Genomic DNA, 18,054 nt, shown 5'->3' with positions numbered 1-18,054 from the left:
CATGGTTTAGTGCAGGTGTTACTCTGTCTTCTTGTGCTGAGTGAGAAGGTTTTCATATTATTTGCTAAACACATAGAGAAATAATGCTCCAAATGGACAGTGCTAGCAATCACAGCGGCTCAGGCTGGTCAGAAATAGTGCAGCTAGACAAGGCTTTGCCAATCTCTTTTAAACAAAGCTCACAAAATCTTTTGAAAATAAGAATTGGCTCAGACCAACTCTACCATATTGCCAGGGTGGTTTTGACTCACAACTAGCCAAAGAGTGCCTCAACATACTGACAGTTTAGGTAACACATTTATTTCTTCACAAGTTGGTTGTCAAGGGTGTGATGAAGATGTGTGTGTGCCTTTTGTTAATTACATACGTGCTGCTGTTTCCTACATACGTGCTGCTGTTTCCTGAACCATTTTCTGATTCTCTGTGGAATCTGAAAAACAGGCATTTAATCAGGTTACCCACCGTTAGGCTTTGACATCAGCCGCAACCAGCACACTAAAGAGCCAACAATGAAATAGTAGGAATGTGTAGGACTGTGATGGAGAGCAGGAAGAAAAGCTTTCCATAGGTAAGGAATGGATATAATACACTGATCCTGTTTTCATATTGAGCTTTGTAATATTTGCAATTAAATTAGTCAAGATTAAAAAATACTTCCATTTTCACAATTTCAGAAGCACCTCTCTGGGGACAACTCTCACATCTCTCTGCTCTTACCAGCCCCTATTTCAGATGATGGGTAGTCTGTCTCTTGTGCAGCAGCTTTGGCCTAGGAGGCAGAGCCCTTTTCCCCCTTTCTTCCTGCCCTCTGAGCTGCTGCCTGCCCCAGTCTCCCATACAGAGGCCATTGCACTCCCCAAGCACCCAGCCTTCCAGTCATGCCTGACTCCTTTCACTCTTAGTCATCACTTAATTTTCTGCCACTGCCTTGACACTCATGGTCTGTTCCTCTGGTGTAAAGGTTTTACCCAACTCATCATTCTTCAAAGATAACAAGAAAACTTGAAAAAAGAGTTTGTTTCTCAGTTCACAGTGGCATAACTCAGGAGAATGAAGGAATCAGGGAGACTGACAATCAGAAGGGAAAAACAGGTTCACAGCATCAAACAGTTCATTTTCCCTGGCTCACACTGCCATCTCCTCAGACCGAACAAGATGGCATAGGAAATAACTACTCATTTTCTGTGTTCAATTTCTGCATTTTAAGGGAAAGATTTTTTCCTCCTGTGTAGTAATGCCCTTGCCTTTCGTTAAGATAGGTATTGAAACACTTGGGTATGTTTTCAAGAATAATTTGGTATACCCACACAAGACTTCTGATAATCTTGAGTGTTTCTGAGATTTGCTGGCCAAGGCCAAATCCTGTTTGTGAGTACAACCCCTTTGATGAGGTTGAGCAGAAAGGTAAGGGCACTAAGTCTATAACAAAATTAATTAATTGAGCTTGACAGCCGAGTTCTCAGTGTAAACACCTGTTTCTGCTTGGTAACCAAATCTTTCTATTATCAGAGAAGGGAATCATACCTTCTTCAAACCCAGTTCTGAACCACAGATGGAAAAGTTACTGACTTTCTGTTTTTTGCTTTGTAGTGTCATGTTTATTTTGGATAAATAGGAGAAGTGTTTAGTGACCAGACATCTTCCTTATTGGTCTGTAGCAACTGGTTACACCTCAGAGATCTCATCTTAAACTCTTGAACTTCTTTATTTTTCTTTATTCTCCCCTCTCCCCTCATTAATTTAAAAATTCTTCTTTCTCCCTTTTCCATTTCTGTTTTCCCTATCCACTACCGCCGAGTCCAGTTTTCACACGCAGGAAGAACAAATTATCTCACAGGAGAATATTAAAGTCCCTGAAGACGTGGGAGTGCGCATCTCCCTTTACCCGCGAGATGAAGGCGCAGCTCTGTCCCAGCCAGCCCGTCCCTCCCGGTGCCGAGAGCCTGGTCTGGAGCGTGTTCGCATCGCTCCCCCGGGGGGCAGCTGCTGTCGGGGCGTTGTGGGACAGGCCGAGGTCCCTTTGCAGCCCCCTCGGTGGGGCGATGTGCGGGAGTGCTGCTGCCCTCTCCCGGGGGGATGCAGGCAGCCCGGCCGGGCCGCCCCCGCCCAGCCCCGCTCCGCAGGGACATTCCGCTGTGCAAGGGACACCCGCTCTGCAGGGGACACTTCACTCTACGGGAACAGCCCGCTCCACAGGGACATCCCTCTGCGCAGGAACAGCCCGCTCTGCAAGGGACATCCTGCTCTGCAAGGGACACCCCGCTCCGCAGGGACACCCTGCTCTGCAAGGGACACCGCGCTCTGCGGGAACACCCTGTTCTGCAAGGGACACCGCGCTCTGCGGGAACACCCTGTTCTGCATCCCGCTCTGGGGGGACACCCCACTCTGCAAGAGACACACCGCCCTGTAAAGGACACCCCATTGTGCAAGGGACACCCTTCTCTGCGGGAACATCCCACTCTGGAGGGACACCTCGCTCCCAGCTCGGGCAAACGGGGCTCCCCGGACGCCGGCTGGCCCGAGGGTGACTTAGGGGTGGCAAGCGGCCGCTGTCCCCGTCTCAGGGCTGGGGGTGCCGGCTTGGTGCAGGCAGCGCCGCCGCCCCAGGGTGTCTCGGTGTATTGGCTGCACCTCTGCTAGGGAGTGTGGCAATCTTCTGGTGCCGGGGCCACCTGGGCACATGCGTCCTGCTAAGCAGTCTCAGGCTACCGCTACCACTTGCTGGATGCGGCCACCAAACCAGCAGGCGCTGTGCGGGAGGTTATTGCCTGGCCTTGGACAAAACCTCGGTGGGACTTGCCTGGAGTCTGGGCAGGAAGGCTCAGGGAAGGTCCGATACCCAAACCCGGGCCCTCACTCTGGTCATTTGCAAGAACAGGCAGCGTGGTACATTTTTGACCACACTGCCCCATTTGTCTGTATCATACTCATGAAGCGGTTTTCATTTGTTTCGTTCTTTGCTTTGAAAGCCAGTTCTTCAGAGCTGAGGTATTCAGGACGCTCCAAAAAGCCAGATGCTCTGTGCTGGGTGCTCCTTTGCCTTGTGATGGCATCTTTATCACCACCTTTACTTCTGTGTTTTCACAAATCTGTCCATGCCGCGACGTTTACTGCATGACTGGCACAAGCCAACACCAGGTGGGCCAGGTGACACGGGCTGGTGGAGCTGGGTACAACTGGTTGTTTATCCTTAGATTGTTGCTATAATTCAGCATATTAAAGTAACTTCCCACACGACAGATACTCTTAAAACCCCTTCTCGGATGAAGAGAGTACTACCTGGATGAAACGCAGGGCACAGTAATCGCGGAGCAGGATGCGCCCGAGGCAAGTACATCCCGCGGGAACGGGCACAGCTCGTACGCACTCCCGGCCCTGGGGACACCCCACTACTATGTCCCGGGATGGGCCTCGGGATGGACCCCGGGATCAGTTCCCGAGATAAGCCCCCGGGGTGCACCCCCAGGATGGGCCCCTGGCATGGATCCACGCAATCATCCACGGGATGAGCCCCCGGCATGGACCCCCGGGATGAGCCCCGGGATCGGTCCCCGGGATGGGTCCTCGGGCTGAGCTCCCGCCCCGCCCCGCCCCCGGGACCACCCACCTCGGCCCCTCCCACTTCCCCGCCCCTTCCCGCCTCAGCCAATCAGCGGCGGCGTCCCGCTGCGGGGGCCGGCTCTTTCCCGGCGCGGCGCTTCCGGTTCCTCGCCCCGGCCGCCATGGCGCCGCCGTGGTGCGTGTGCCGGGCGCTGCTGCCGGCGCTGGCGATCGCCCTCCTCGGCCTCACCGCCGCCGCGGGGCCGCGCCAGACCCCGGCGCTGGAGCTGGCGCAGGAGCTGGCGGAGGAGCTGTGGAGCGCGGGGCTTCCCGGAGACCTGCCCGAGCTGGAGCCCGAGTGCCGCAGCCTGCTGGCCGCCTTCGCGGAGAGCAGCGCGGCGCTGACGGGCTGCCTGGGCCGGCGCGCCCGCCCGGTGCGGCTGTGCCAGGGCTGCCACGGCCACTACCGCCGCCTGCTCGCACAGTACGGCAGCATCGCCCGCGCCGTCGGGGTGCGTCCGTGGGGCCGGGTGGGGCTGGGGCTCCCCCTTTCCTTGGGACTTCCCGGCCTGTGAGTTGGGTGGCGGTGGGATCCTCGGGAAGGAGGCTGAAAACCTCGCTGGGGTGGCAGGGCATTTCGGCAGAGGCTGGGAGTGTTTGGGAAGCGCTGCTGCCGGGGCCGGCCGCCTCCTCCTGCTCTGTTGTGGCTCCGGCATGGCTGGGGGCATGGAGCTCCACCTGCGGAGAGCTGCGCGGGCGGAAAAACTGGAGTTGTTCTTGCTGATGCAGCAATGGCTAAAGCAGTGCTCTGGCTCACAGGTGGTATGAGCACTCGTGGGGAACGCTGCTAGAGCTTCCCGGAAAATTGATGGTCTGTGGCGAGTGAGGCACATGGTCGTGTGAGGAGCCGTGTCACGGTGTTCTCGCTCCAAAGCTGATGGGAATGTGTGAAGAATGCCTGAGCGCTGGATGGGGTCAGTGCACCCCACTGGTGGGAGAGCACTGGCTAAAACTGGCTCTTCTGTTTGTATCCTCCAGATTTTGATTGTGCCTTGTTTTAGTTTGGTTTTTTTTCCCCTCTTTTTCATTGTGTTGGACGTGGTTCATGGCTTGTTTTGTGTGTTCTCATCGAGTTGATCCATTTGTAAAAGTTAGTTCCTGGCATGATGTGAATCAGACCAAAGGACCTTTGTTCTGTGATGATGGCTAGAAGTGGGTGCCCTGGTAAGACAGTAGAGAGAATAAGCTTGCTAATTCATAGGAGTATGTACCCTGGATTGTGCTTCCAGTCTTGGGATTTCTGAATTCCAAGATTCAGAATTGCCATTGATCAGAAAAATCTGTTGCCCTTCAAACCCAGGCAATAAATAGGTGCCGCAGTGGCCTGCAAACCATTTCTCTGCTCAGTTTCCTGTTGTTAGAGAAGTATCAGTGTTGCTTTTGGGTTGTGTTTCGGGTTGTTTTCATATTTTCCCTCATCACCCCAGTGCTTGTATTGGAAGAGTGCATGCATGTTCCCTTTGTAATTGTCCTCTCCAGGGCAGATATGTAGCCAGTGGCCTCTTGTTTCAGTTTGCAAACTCGTGGTCTAGTTATTTCTTTCATGGAAGCTGTTTCACACCAGCTTCCATAAAAGAAGTGCTAGGTAGTGTGAAAGTGAGAAATCGAATGTGTAATTCTCTAGGGTACTTTTACCATTATATTTTGGCTAGGATTAAGTAGCCAAAACTTATTCCAATACTTAAAATATGTGTGAACTCCTTGGAGCTGCTGTGCTTAAGTACTAGCAGCCTGGGAGGACTTGTCCACTATGTGGTCTGGAAGACACATCTGTTGGCTTTCCTTCTGGGTGTGGATTAACTAACCAGGTGAATAAAGGAGGTGGCCTCTTGCAACCTCAGTCCCTGATTACAATTAATTGGGTGTCTGATGCTTCTATCTTAACAGTAGTTAGGAGTGCAGTGTGACAGAAGCAGCCAGTATAAGTTTTGGACATCTCTGAAATATAAAATCCTCTTCACCTGGCTAATTAAAGAATCAATCAGGCAAGCTTTATTTAGGGAATGATTTAGGTCTATGTGAGTTTTGATAAAGTGCTTTTTTCCTATTAATGAGCCCAGGTGGTGAGGAAGCTTCACAGCCTTTGTGAAGCAACTGGAGTTTCCTGCATAAACAACATTCTTGCATATCTGTAATTTAGTAGAAATGAAAGCGAGAGAACGTGGGAGTTACCAGATGTGGCAATATTTGACTTCTGCAGTTGAGCCTCCAGGGGAAAGTTCTTATTTAACCTCTCCTTCCCATTTTAACAAAGAGAGGCAGAAACTGGATCTCTTGTAAAGCACTGTAAGAAACAAGTTTCTCATTAAAGAGATTATTTTTTTCTGTGTCCCACGTCACTTATCAAAGAAGCTTTTAGTGGTGTTGGCAATTTTGAGAAGTGCTTAAGTCACTTTAGCAGCCAGACACCAGGAGCTAGAGCACAGGAGTCAGCTGACTGGAGGCCATGGTTCTGTATCTGAATTCTGATCAGAATACTTCCTGTTTATTCTGCAGCTGCTTTTACAGTCACTGTGTGTTTTTTGTGAGCTTGGACCAGAGAATAAGTTGCTGTAACAGTTGTGGCAGAGCCTGCTTTGAGGATGGGGTTGCACTGTACAGCTCACTGAGACTGATGATCTTGGTACCTGTGTCTGGGGAGGGTGAGAGCTTGGCCTGGTCATGTGCTTGGGTGAGTGAGCATGGGCACTGCTCCACAGAGGACTCTGTTCCTGCTCTTGCTGCACTGGGGGAAGTTTGCTGCTGATAGACTACCTTGGTGCAGCAGTTTTGGAGGCTCTTTCTGTTTGGTTTTGGTTTGTTAGAGGCCAGTCTGCTGGTTCAGCTCCTTCAACTATTCCTTTTGACTGATGAGCACAGCCCTGTCCCCTTCTCTGACTGCACATGCCTTGAGCTGGTTCCTGGGGCTGTGGCCCAGGAATGGATGAATGTGAGCCACCTGGCAGAGAAGGTTCTGTCCGTGTGCTTGTTTTTTCTTTTTTGTTTGCCATGTATTTTTGACAGCCCTAGTAGACCTGCAGAGACTGTGTGCATTAAGGTATGTTGCTCACAGTATGAGTTGGAGGATCAAAAGATTTTTGTTCCATCACTTCTGCTCTGCCTTTTCCAGAAATATCCACGTGCTGTGTTGTGATTGTTTTAGATGCACTTGTGTAAAATACATTTCAGAAATTCTCCTTTGTATTTTTAACATTTGTTTGCTTCCTTTCTTGTTTCTTTTATTTCTAGAATTCTTCTGAGAGCCACAATTGTGCCAAAAGCATCTTGACCTCAGACAGGCTGCAGATAGTTGTGACCCTTTCGGAGTTCTTCAATGAAACCTGGGAGGCAGCCAACTGTGCAAGTACGTGACTCATTCTGTAGCTCTCATGCTACTGTGATGATGTAGCCCCTAAAATTTGCAGAAATCAGAATTGTATGTATTTGTTTGAATATAGCCAGTAAATAACACCCAAATCCTGAACTGTAGCCACTCCAACAGTCTTTTCTTTTGTAAGGGCCAAAATCTGAGGGCAGTAGTCTGTCAAAAAACTGATGGTGTTTACTACTTTCAGGAGAATTTTTTAGGATGTTGGCTTGCTATCACAGTGCTGTTGCTGAGCTCCTAAATTCCTCAAATACTGTTGTTTTTAAAGGTCTGTCTGATTAGAGCACCTGAAATAGGTTAGGGTGGACAGAAGCAGTAGCATGGGGTTGAGCCCATTAATGGAAGGAAAGTCCCAGAGCTTCCCTCAAAGCTGGTAAAAAGCTCAGATCTTTTCTTAAAGAATAATAATTACACTGTGATTTCTACTATTGTATTCATGGCCTAGCTGTTTTCTGGGTGCTCTCCATTTCATCTCTGTTGCTGGTGCTTCTGCTTCCACAAAATGGCTGTTACTGTTGCTGGGCAAAGCCAGATTTGTGGGCTGGGAAATAAAAGTAATGTCTTGTTTTATCTCGAAGTCCAAAGATAATTCAGTCCCCCTCTTCAAAAAGCTCTTGATGATAGTCTTCATCTTTCACTTAATCAAGGCCAATTAATTCTGAAATATGTTCTCGATGAAGCATTAGGTCAGCAGGTCTGAGATATCAGTGGCAGGCAGATAAGGAAACTGCAGTGTTGACTAGACCTGTCCTTTATAGTCGAGAGCTCTTTTTGCAGGAGTGGAGTGTCTGGGGCTTGCTGGCTGTGAATATGTTAGAAATTAAAATATCCTGATGTTTTTCTTTCTTTTCAATAGATTGTTTAAAGAATAGCAGTGAGGGATTATCAAATTCTACTGAAGAATTCCTGGATTTATTCAATAAATCTCTGACATGTTTTGAACATAACCTTCAGGTATTTATGCTGTGTATTTTAGAGAAGCACTAAATCCTCTAACTGCTATCAAAATTTTATTTATGCTGAATAAACTGCAGATGCAGACTAGGCAAATAAACTGCTGCTGAGTTTGTGAATTGTAGGCAGATAAATCCATGATCAGTAAAATGCAGTTGTTTACAGACTGAGTGCCTGAAATTAATTCTAATTGATACTCACCTTGACTTCATTTTGTCTGTAATTGCAATGCTACTTCACATCAAAATTTCTGAATTCACAATACTTGATAATTACATAGTAAAACCCAGCATGTCTGCATGCCTTTGCTTGTAGAATTGTTGTCTTTTTTACATAGAAATTCAGTCTTCAAATGTCCTTTTGATAGCATGGACTATCTCAGAAGGGCCAGCCACATTTAATTCTTGTAACATTTCTTTTGACTGTTAAAATTACTCGTAGTTAAAGGATGGCCATATTGCAAAGATAATATAACTTCCTTAGTTAAATAAATATGGTAATTGTCCTCAGAGAAAATGCCCTATGTAGCCTAAGAAACTGCATATTCAATTTCAGTCAGAAACTGGCCAAGTTTCAGGGTCATTGAGTAGTAAGATGGGCTTACTTCAATGGGCATGGGACAATCTCTGAGGAAACTGTCTGCTTCTTTATTAATGCCCTCTAGGAAATGTGCTTTTATGGGCCTTGGTCAGGAGCAGTGTGGACTGGCCTATTGAGACCTTCAAGTGATTAAACTAGAACTTAACCAGTGGTCAGTGGGTAGCTGGTAGTCACTACTGGGTTGAAATATCTTCAGAAATTGTAGTTTTCTTTTCAAGCATTCTGTATTGCATTCATGGAGTGGTGAAGGCCATAGATGGAAAGGATTGCTTGGTATGGCACAGTCTGTCCCTGTCAATGTAGCACAACAGTAACAAATCAACCAATTTTTTTTTTTTTAATGCCTTAAAACTGTCATTCATTCAGGGTTTTATACCCTAGGGGCAAGCCACTGATCTGTCACCAAATAACTACACAGAAGTGTGTAAAAACTGCAATGAAACCTACACGAAATTGAATGACCTGTATAACCACCTGCAGAGGATGAACAGGCGAGGCGGTGAATCCGCGCACTCCGCACACTTGTGTATCGACGTGGAAGATGCAGTAAGTGTTTGTTAATACACTTTATTAATCTGAGCCATTTGTGCTTTTCTTGCTAGGGTTGCTTTTTCCTTTGGGCAGGGGCAGCAGTGCCTTTGGCAGGCTGGTGTCCCGTGGTGGGAGGTGCTTTGTGAGGCTGTCCTGCGAGGTCCTGTCCTCGGGCAGTGCAGGAGTGTGACTGAAGCTCCCGAGCGCATTCCAGTTTGAGTAGCTGCACTTTCATTTCTTGTTACTGTGAAGGAGGTGGATTTAAAAAAAAATAAATCTCTTAATCTTCTGGCTTTTAATGTGAGGCTTTACTGCTATTGTTCTAGTTGGTGTATTAATTGATTCCCTATTACAGCAGCTGTTTCTAGGGATCCTCAGCATTGACGACATATGTTTGGAAGAAGCTTTGGTATATTGTGGGGTTTTAATAGCTGGGCTGGAGGAGTGCTCCTCAAAAGTATGGGATTAGCCTTGCCCCCACAGACTATCAGTGAGCTCTCTGGGAAACAGGCATGCAGCAGTGTCTACATGTGTCTGAGTATAGTTATGTTTTTGAAGCTTGTAGAAGTTTTGATGTGAAATCTTGGCTCCATCTAAATAGTGTGTTTCAAGGTATTTGCTGGCTTTGGGGGGGAGATCTGTTCAAGGGCAATTTTCTGAGGTGATACTTGAACACTTGCATGTCTTGAGGCCTGAGTGTCTTGCCATGCCATGCTGCACAGAAAAAATGCATGTGCTTGCTTTCATGGTTTGTTTCTGTTTTCCTTTTAGATGAACATCACTCGGAAGCTTTGGAGCAGGACTTTCAACTGTTCTCTTCCTTGCAGTGATACAGTCCCAGTGATTGCAGTTTCATCCTTTATTCTCTTCCTACCTATTGTTTTTTATCTTAGTAGCTTCCTTCACTCAAAGCAGAAGAAACGGATCCTCATTTTGCGTAAGTGGTGCTGTTGGCATTTCACTGTTGGAGTTGGGAGTTGCCAGGGATTTTCTTGGCTCTTGTGGGAGAGGAGGCCCAGCCAGATCCGCCTGCAGCTGTGCTGACGGCGCTAATAGCAACTATTAGTCTGCTGCTGTCCCCTGAAGAAGGGTAGTAAAGAGCTTCAGCCATATCTTTTCATTAAAGTTTCTGGACGTGAACAGAAAGCTGTTTGCAAGTCTGTGTCGGATAAATAGAGGGAGTGGAGAGACTAGTTTTGTGGAATTCTTTGTGTTTAATTTTCATATAATTTTTCCCTTTCTAGCCAAGCGCATCCAGTCAAATGCCAATCTTGTGAACATCCAAGAAAAATACAGCTGAGCTGCAAAACAAAACCTGAGAACTGCTGCTGGTATACAGTGGGTACAATTGTGTTGGAATGAGGCCGGCACAAAAGAGGAGTTAATTATGGTTTAGTGTAATGATACAGAGCAACACAAGTTAAACAAAATGCTGTCTGACTTCTAAGCGAGGATATTAACAAACATGACAAGGCAGGGCTGTGTGACACTGTATGGACTCTGGTTTTGAAAAATCCAGGGTGGTTTGTTGTTTTTTTTTTTTTTCAGTCTCAGCTGAAGCTGGTGTTTTTCTGTTCCTAAGCTTTTGTACTTCACATCAGTAGAATACCTACACTTTCCTTGCATGGTATTTTCCTATATTTGTTTCACTAAAACCTGAGATTTTGAATCTTTTGGAAATTATTTTGATAGACTGACATAATTTCAAATAATGTTTGATGTCTCTGCTTAAAGCATTATTTTTAATTCCACATAATATTCAGACTTGGGATGGAAGGAACACTTAAAAAAAGTTCCCATCTTTCCTATACCACTGAAAAGTCATGCTGCTGGCCTCTGTTAAAAAAGAGGCATGAAATATGCAGAGAAAGTGGTAATATATAGTGTCTAAAATGGCAACAAAAGCAGCACAACTGCCAATGCTGGACTTGAATATTAATTATTGATGGCTACAGTATTCTGTTTTCTCTGAAACTGGTGGCATATGTAGTCTTTTGCACACTTTAACCACTGAAATAATTGCTTTTCAAATCTTACATTTTCAGAAGCTAATTTTACATACCTGCTTGGGTGACAAGGTCGCTCCTTGTTTATTATGCCATTTACTTTTATTTTTAATTCTAATGTTTTGGTGGTTTTTTATGTTTTTGTAGAGGAGAAGTGAGGTAAAGTCAAGTCACTGGAGATGCTGAATTTCCTGGTCTAGAGCTTGCTGTAGCTTAATACAGAGGTGTTTACAGGAACTTTTTAGGGTGAAAGTTGTGTTTTCTAGGTAATGTGTTTTAGCAGTAAGTGAACTGGTGGGTTCTCTTACTTAAAAACCCTTCTGAAGAACATGATATATAATACACTGTATTGGGAATTGGTGACTTTCAAGAAATAATTTAAAAATATTATACTTGTGAAATAGATGGATGTAAACAAATTCAAACTTGCAGAACTCCAAAGCTGATGGAGAAATTAGTGCAATAACTGTGGGGATGGGTGGTGCTGCTGTCAGGCTGTGGGCACAATTTAAAGGCTGCAGCAATAGTGGCAGTTCAACTTGTTTATTGTATTTCTGATTTGGGAGAGTGGTGGGGTTTAAATTATTTATAGCTGTACCTGATGTTAATGAATGCCAGAGTCTTTGATCCAATTTTTAAATATATAATTTCTGACCTTGAGATAAAAAACAATGGTCATTACAGCAAAAACAAATTGAATTTCTCTTGGAATCTCTGTCTGATGTCTGTCAAAATGCCCCATGAAATAGTTGTACTTGATTTGCTTTGGAGCCTATAATGTTGAATTTTTACTTTGCACTAAGGCTCAAATAAATACATAACAGTGTAACAAAACCAGTCCTAAAGCTCTTCAAATCATTGCTTTTATTCATTATTTTATTTTTATTCATTATTTCAATTTTCTCCTGTTAGGACATGCTGTTGATTTTGAAGTCAAGTTTAACAAGTTTATTAAACAGTATGTTTAATAATAAATAAAATACTGTGTTAGCAATTGGTCCCACCCACATGATTGCCTTTTTTTATCAGAAAGAAGTATCTATCTTCCTCTGTTTAACATGTAAATTGCTAGATCAGCAGTCACTTTGTTTTAGGTAGTTTACAACAATGATGCAAAACTCTTTCTCTTGCTTATTGAATAACAGTACCTTCATTCTGCTGGGAGAGGCATGCTGCTTTTTAAGAAAAAAAATATTTTTTGTATCTATTATTCTTAAACTTCAACTTTCTGGTACTTATTCAGCTGCCTGCTCTAATAGCATTACATTGATTTGGGACATCATATGATTGAGAGCTGTTCAAAGGAATCTTTCATTCGTGCAGATAAAGCCAGTTTGTATGTGCAGCGTTTCAGAATGACAGCTTTTATACTGTAAGCGGTGGCTTTTTGAGCACATTCATGTTAAGTAGGTCTGAAAGTCATTACTTTTGGATATGGTGGTTAAGCACTTTAAAAAAAATCAGCTTTTCTTATTTTCCTGGCTCTTAAGCCAAACGGAAATACTCATGTGACTTTTGTTGGTTTTGATTTTAAAGCAGCAGCAAAGTTTATACTTGAGATTTTTTAATGTTAAATCTGCTATTTTATAATTTTTTCCTCCCCCCCCCCCCCCCAGCTTTTTACTGTAAACTTTCTTTACACAGTGTTACATTTTTGGTAGGATATTTCATATATAAATTGAATTCTTTTTATATTCTATTTACTAGAGAAATGTGGAAGCACACAGACTGTTGAAAGAGAAATAGAATTCTTTTTGCTGCTAGTCTCTTTTTTCTTTTTTTTTTGTTGCCTTTTTGGTATTATATGTAGTAAAAAGCATAGACTTTGAAATACTGGTTGTTTGTATTTTTTTTTTTTTTGGAGGAAATAAAGATTTCTTACTGTGGGGGTAGCACTTTGATTCATATTTATACTTACTAGGAAACCCCTAAATGTGCAAAGTCAGCTCTAATAAAGGTTGTCAATAAACAGTGAACAGCGTGGTTGCTTGATTAATCTGTAGTAGTTTTATACTTGTCTTGTTCTGAGTTTGTGTTCAGAAGCACCTGCTTATTGTTCTTCATTATGCTGTTTGCAGGACAGCAGCATCAGAAAGGTGTTTTCAGGGCAGTGCTGTGCTGAATTAACATCAAGAGCTGCTGAGAGGGTAGAGTTCCAGCTCTGCCCAAGCCTTCTGAAGTCTGTGCAAAGACTCATATTAGCTGCAACTGAGTTTCATGGATGGGTGTGCAGAAGTAAGGCTGGTGGGGATAACTTGCTGTGTTTGTGGGGAGGCTCTTGGCTGCCTGCACTGGTCCCTTAGGGCTCCAGCAGGCACAGTGTAGGATCACTGCTGGGCTGCAAGGTTTAAAAAGCAGCAGTGCACTGCCTCACCATGGAGAGAGTCGGGTGTCTCGCCTGGTGGCAGCAGCCTGGTGCTCTAGTGTGATTTGCAAAGCAAATTTACATCTCTCTGTGTCCCTTGCAGGGGGTGTGCAGCAAGGTGAGGGTGGGGGAATACCAATGTTGGTGTGGTTCTGTCTGCTCGTATGCTTGGGAGAGAAACTTGAAAGAGAAATCTGCACAGGAGAAGGGCAAGCAGGAAGAGTAGAGGATTTGATTGAGTGGAGCAGAGGTTAAGAATTGAGGGGCTGTAAGCACACACAGGGGAGGCTGCTGTAGTGCACAGGTGGTTGAAAGATGCTGAGAAAAGAGGGTGGGAATGGGATCTTGATGGCAGCTGAGCTGGAAGGGGACTGCTCTGGCTTCTGGGTGCAGTGCAGCTGGGATTGAGCCCTGCACTGCTCTGTGGTGGAGTGCCTGCACAGGTCAGAACTAGGACTGAGTAGCAGGAGGACAACAGGGACTTGCTTCTGAGTTAAAACAACTGCTTTATTCTGTGAGGGTACCTGGATTGTGTGATGGTATTGAAATAATCCTAGTTCAAAGTTCTTTAAAGCTCCTGTTCTGTTTTGAGCTGAGTGAGGACTCCAGTTTAGCATTAAACAACGGACTTCTTTAGGAAAAATGTTTTTGCTTTTGGGTTTTTTTTGTTGTTTTTTTGTTTTTTTTTTTTAATGTAATGGCTGCTTTTTTGCTTCTTCATTAAATAACTGCTGTAGTCACAAAATGGCTTCAGTCTCCTAATGTTTTATTTCTGGTGCTTTCTGACCAGATAATCAAGTACCATCAAATCTTGTGTTTCTGCTGATTTCTACCTTAGTTTTCATGCCCTGAATATAGAGTTCCTCTGGAATGAGAAACTGTGTGATTAGCAAAATCACTGTACTCCTAATCAGAATGTATAGGTAATTTACCAATTTTTGTTCGTATTTCATTGTGAATTTTCCCTCTGGGACTGATGTGAGCATTTTTAGCCCGACCTTCATTAAGTTTATGCAGGATTCACATTCTGTATCTTTGCCAGAGTGAAAAGTTACACTGGAGGAGTGAAGCCAGTAAATTCTGCAACTTCTCTGTAGTGTTGCTTCTCTCAGCATTGTAATGGGCACCTGTTGCTACTTGCTGGAGGCAGCCAGGGTGATTTATGTGCAACAATAGCCTTGTGTTGTGCTGAGAGTTGAAGTGCAGTTGCTATCTTGGAGATGCTAGTCTAATCTAAGACAAAAATAACATGGAAAGGAAGAAAACAGGTGATGTGATCAGTAACCACAATGAGTTGTGTGATATCTGTATCAAACACCTGCACTCGGAAGGGGTCACCAGCATCTTTGCTGACCTTTCAGAGAGTTCCTGGCATGGTTTGTACCCAGGACTGGGTGTGGGTTTAGGGAGCTGTCAGACCACTGTCTTCTGTGATGGCAGCAGCTGCAATGCTTTGCTCTGCTGGACAGTTGGTGCTGCTCCAAACTGGTTTCCTCCAGCATCTGCTCTGAACTGTGGCAAGGACAGTGCCAGGGTCTGGTGCTGTGGAGAAGGAATGTGGGGATACTCTAGAGTACAGCTTTGAAAAGAGCCTGTTGCTTGAAATATGAGCTAAGTCTGGGCTTTTTTTCACTTTTGTGCATCCTGTTTGCAAAGGGGGTTGAGCTGAATTGGGCTGAGGGAGCACAAAGACAGCAGGGACACTGCTACAATGTTTTGCTGTGTCAGAGAGGCAAAGTTGTGTCAAGTAAATGCTAATTATTTTTTAACAATATCTTAATTAGTTGTGGCAGAAATAAATTAAATACTTATATGACCTTAATCTTCCTCTGCTCCTGTCTCAGTGGAAATGATGGAATTCTTTTCCGAATAATTATTAAAAGAAAGATACTTGCTAGTAGCTCAGTTGAATTTTTAACTTTTAATACTGAAAATTCTCCTCTGCTGCCAGCACAGTAAGTATCATGGATTGCTGCAATTAAACCAGTGCATTAAGTTATTCATAATACTCTTTCTGGGCAGTGTTCCCACCTGCTTAATCTGAGCTATACAAACGTTTATTAGAACTGACTGTTGAAAAACGCCAAGCTAAATTGGACACTAAAAAAAAAAAAAAATTGAAAAATCAATATGATGCCCTAAACTGGTTTAATGTGTCTTTCCTCTTCAATAATCCTACACGTTACTGATTTATTTGCTGTAATGAACATGCCATTCAACCGAAACAAGATTAGCTGCTTAAACCACCGCATTAAGCACGGAGCAACTTTAATGCTGCTTTATATTTCATTGTAATGCCCAGCACTTACAGTGGTGTGACTTTCTCTCCTCTGCAACAAGGAGTTTGTGTGAGAGTCACAGAAGGCTTCCCAAATGGTGTCTGGTTAAAGCATTTGAAGTGGTAAATACGGGTTGGAGAGTTGCAACGTGGCATCTCCGTCATCCAAATCTAAGTGGAACCAAACCAGTGAGCAGGATTAGTGCATAAATTTCTACTCCCTTCAGGACTTTTCTGGGGTCAACCGTTAAATAAATGGCTTATGTCAAACCAATCCAGGTTAAGACAGAGAGAACAGCCACTGGCAATCAGAATCTTCCTTTGACTTCATTCAAAAAACTAATTTTCAAGCATTTCAAAGAATAGTAGTTTACTGTGCTGCATCAAAAAACAGACTGCAAGGAGCAGGCATCTTGGCTTTGCAAGGAAGAGTTCCAGGATAGATGTGGTAAAGACAGAAGGTTTTCAAAGGAGTCTGTACAAGGAGACAGGGAAGTAAGAGCACAGGTATTTACACCTGTCAGCTATTGAGTAATGTGTAATAGAAAGTCTTTTCTTTTGCATAATACTGAGCAGGTCTGAAAAGTTTAAGCTGTCCAGTTTCCAGGTAAAAATGTCTGTTATCTTCCTGCTCTAGTGGCAAATTTCAGCTGGGTTTTCAGTGTGTTTTGATTACTGTTCTTTCACTCTGTCATGAAAATGCTGTTTTAGATAATTACCTTCTGTTCTTGTTGGTTTAGAAGCAAGTTGTGTTTGCTGGGGCATCTGTATATTGCCCATAGTTCTCAAAATTGCAATGAATTTTCTGTTAGCAGTACAGTGTTACGTTTCTTTTTCTTTGGAAGATTATGATGAGTTGCCAGCATGTTTTAGCAGCTTTTTGGGGTCTTGGAATCAAACTTAGAATATCAAACCCAGAGAAATAGGTTTTCAAGTATTGCAGATGTGTGCTGAGTTGAGAACAATTACATAAACATGTAGAAATTATAAAAAAATACTGTGCATTTGCACTATGCTGGAGGAGGTTTTCAAATGCAGATAGTGGTTCCTGCTCCAGAAAGTGTGTGTTATTTCTGGTGAGTGCTGCTTTTGTCCAGAACACAGAATCAAAAGTCATCTGGTAATGAGAGAGCTGAGGGATCAAAGGAAGCTGTTTCTGGAGGAGTAAATGCATTCTGGAAGTCTGTTAGGGGAAGCAGCCTTACTTTGCATTACTCAATTTTAACAAAAAAAGCAAACAAACCTGAAGATATTTTCAGAGCATCAGCCTGAAGGGTGAGTGCTGGGATGCAAAAAAAGGGCTTGTGAGTGTTGGCAAAGATATTAATTTGCCACTAATACGACACTTTTTCATGAAAGAACAGAATCTGAAGGTGAATATGATGGAGTGCCCTGAGAGGAACATGCATGCTTCAAGGGGAAAACACCGTCCTCAGCAGCTGGTTTAAAATGCAGGAATTGTAACAGCCACGTTTCTGTGGAACATTGTGTGTTTTTCCTTAATTATCAGGAGCCCCCTCAGCACTGTTTGCTGTCCAAACTGCACAGATCTAAATGATGCTTGCATTTAGATCTGTGTTACAGCAGGCTCAGCTCCTAGGGGTAATACGCTTATTTTTTCTGTTACACAGATAAGCAGCTGCCTTTATTGCAGCCACTCACATGAGCAACTTTAGGCTCACTCATAAGCTCCCACAGTCATGTTTTATTCAATGAGGAAGTGATTTGTGTGATCTTCTAATTCACAGCGATGGAAGCACATGGACTGACCTGTTGGATGCCCAAGCAAGCCTCAGAAGAAGGGACAGTGAGAAGGAAGGAATGAGGGAGCAACAGTGAAACTGAGCAGGAGAAAGGAGGATTGAATAGTCCTGGGAAAGCCTCTGCCCTGCCTTGGCTTGTATAATGGGGACTTACACAACACGTAACCCAACCTGACCCTGACCCTGCCAGTGCTCAGGGACTATATTTTTACTAAGATTAAGCTTTTCTTTTCTTTCTTTTTCCTGGAACAATTTCATTGGCTTTTAGCTTGCCTCTTGGCTGGCATGGTGAAAGCAAGCTTGCCTGTTTTTATCTGTGGTACTTACCTGCATCGTCCATGAGTTGTGTCCAGCAGCTGTGTGTGTGCCAGCCTTGTTGGGGAGCATGTGGCTGTCTCACAGTGGGTTGGGTAGTGAGGAACCACTCCAAAAATCGAGCAGGTGAAGGGGCCCACCATGCCTAGTTTCTTTATAGGGCTTCTCTCTCACCTTGCTGAGAAGACTGTGTGCACAGCTGATCCCCAGTGGCTGGTAACAGGGGTGGATTTCTGCCTCTTATGCATACAGATGCCCACTTACTTCTGTTCAA

General features: G+C 44.4%; 1 protein-coding gene across 1 annotated transcript; it reads left to right on the top strand.

The window, feature by feature from the left end:
* Window positions 1-3,694: 3,694 nt before the first annotated feature.
* OSTM1 (osteoclastogenesis associated transmembrane protein 1) lies at window positions 3,695-13,035 on the top strand. The gene is made up of 6 exons (XM_079297850.1): window positions 3,695-4,053; window positions 6,830-6,944; window positions 7,825-7,922; window positions 8,904-9,068; window positions 9,825-9,990; window positions 10,298-13,035. The coding sequence occupies exons 1-6, from the start codon at window positions 3,724-3,726 to the stop codon at window positions 10,351-10,353; spliced, it is 930 nt and encodes a 309-aa protein (XP_079153976.1). The 5' UTR covers window positions 3,695-3,723; the 3' UTR covers window positions 10,354-13,035.
* Window positions 13,036-18,054: the final 5,019 nt, after the last annotated feature.

This window comes from Erithacus rubecula, assembly GCF_903797595.1.
Source record: "Erithacus rubecula genome assembly, chromosome: 2".
NCBI classification, from domain to species: domain Eukaryota; kingdom Metazoa; phylum Chordata; class Aves; order Passeriformes; family Muscicapidae; genus Erithacus; species Erithacus rubecula.
This window is presented reverse-complemented; position numbering and strand designations above follow the sequence as displayed.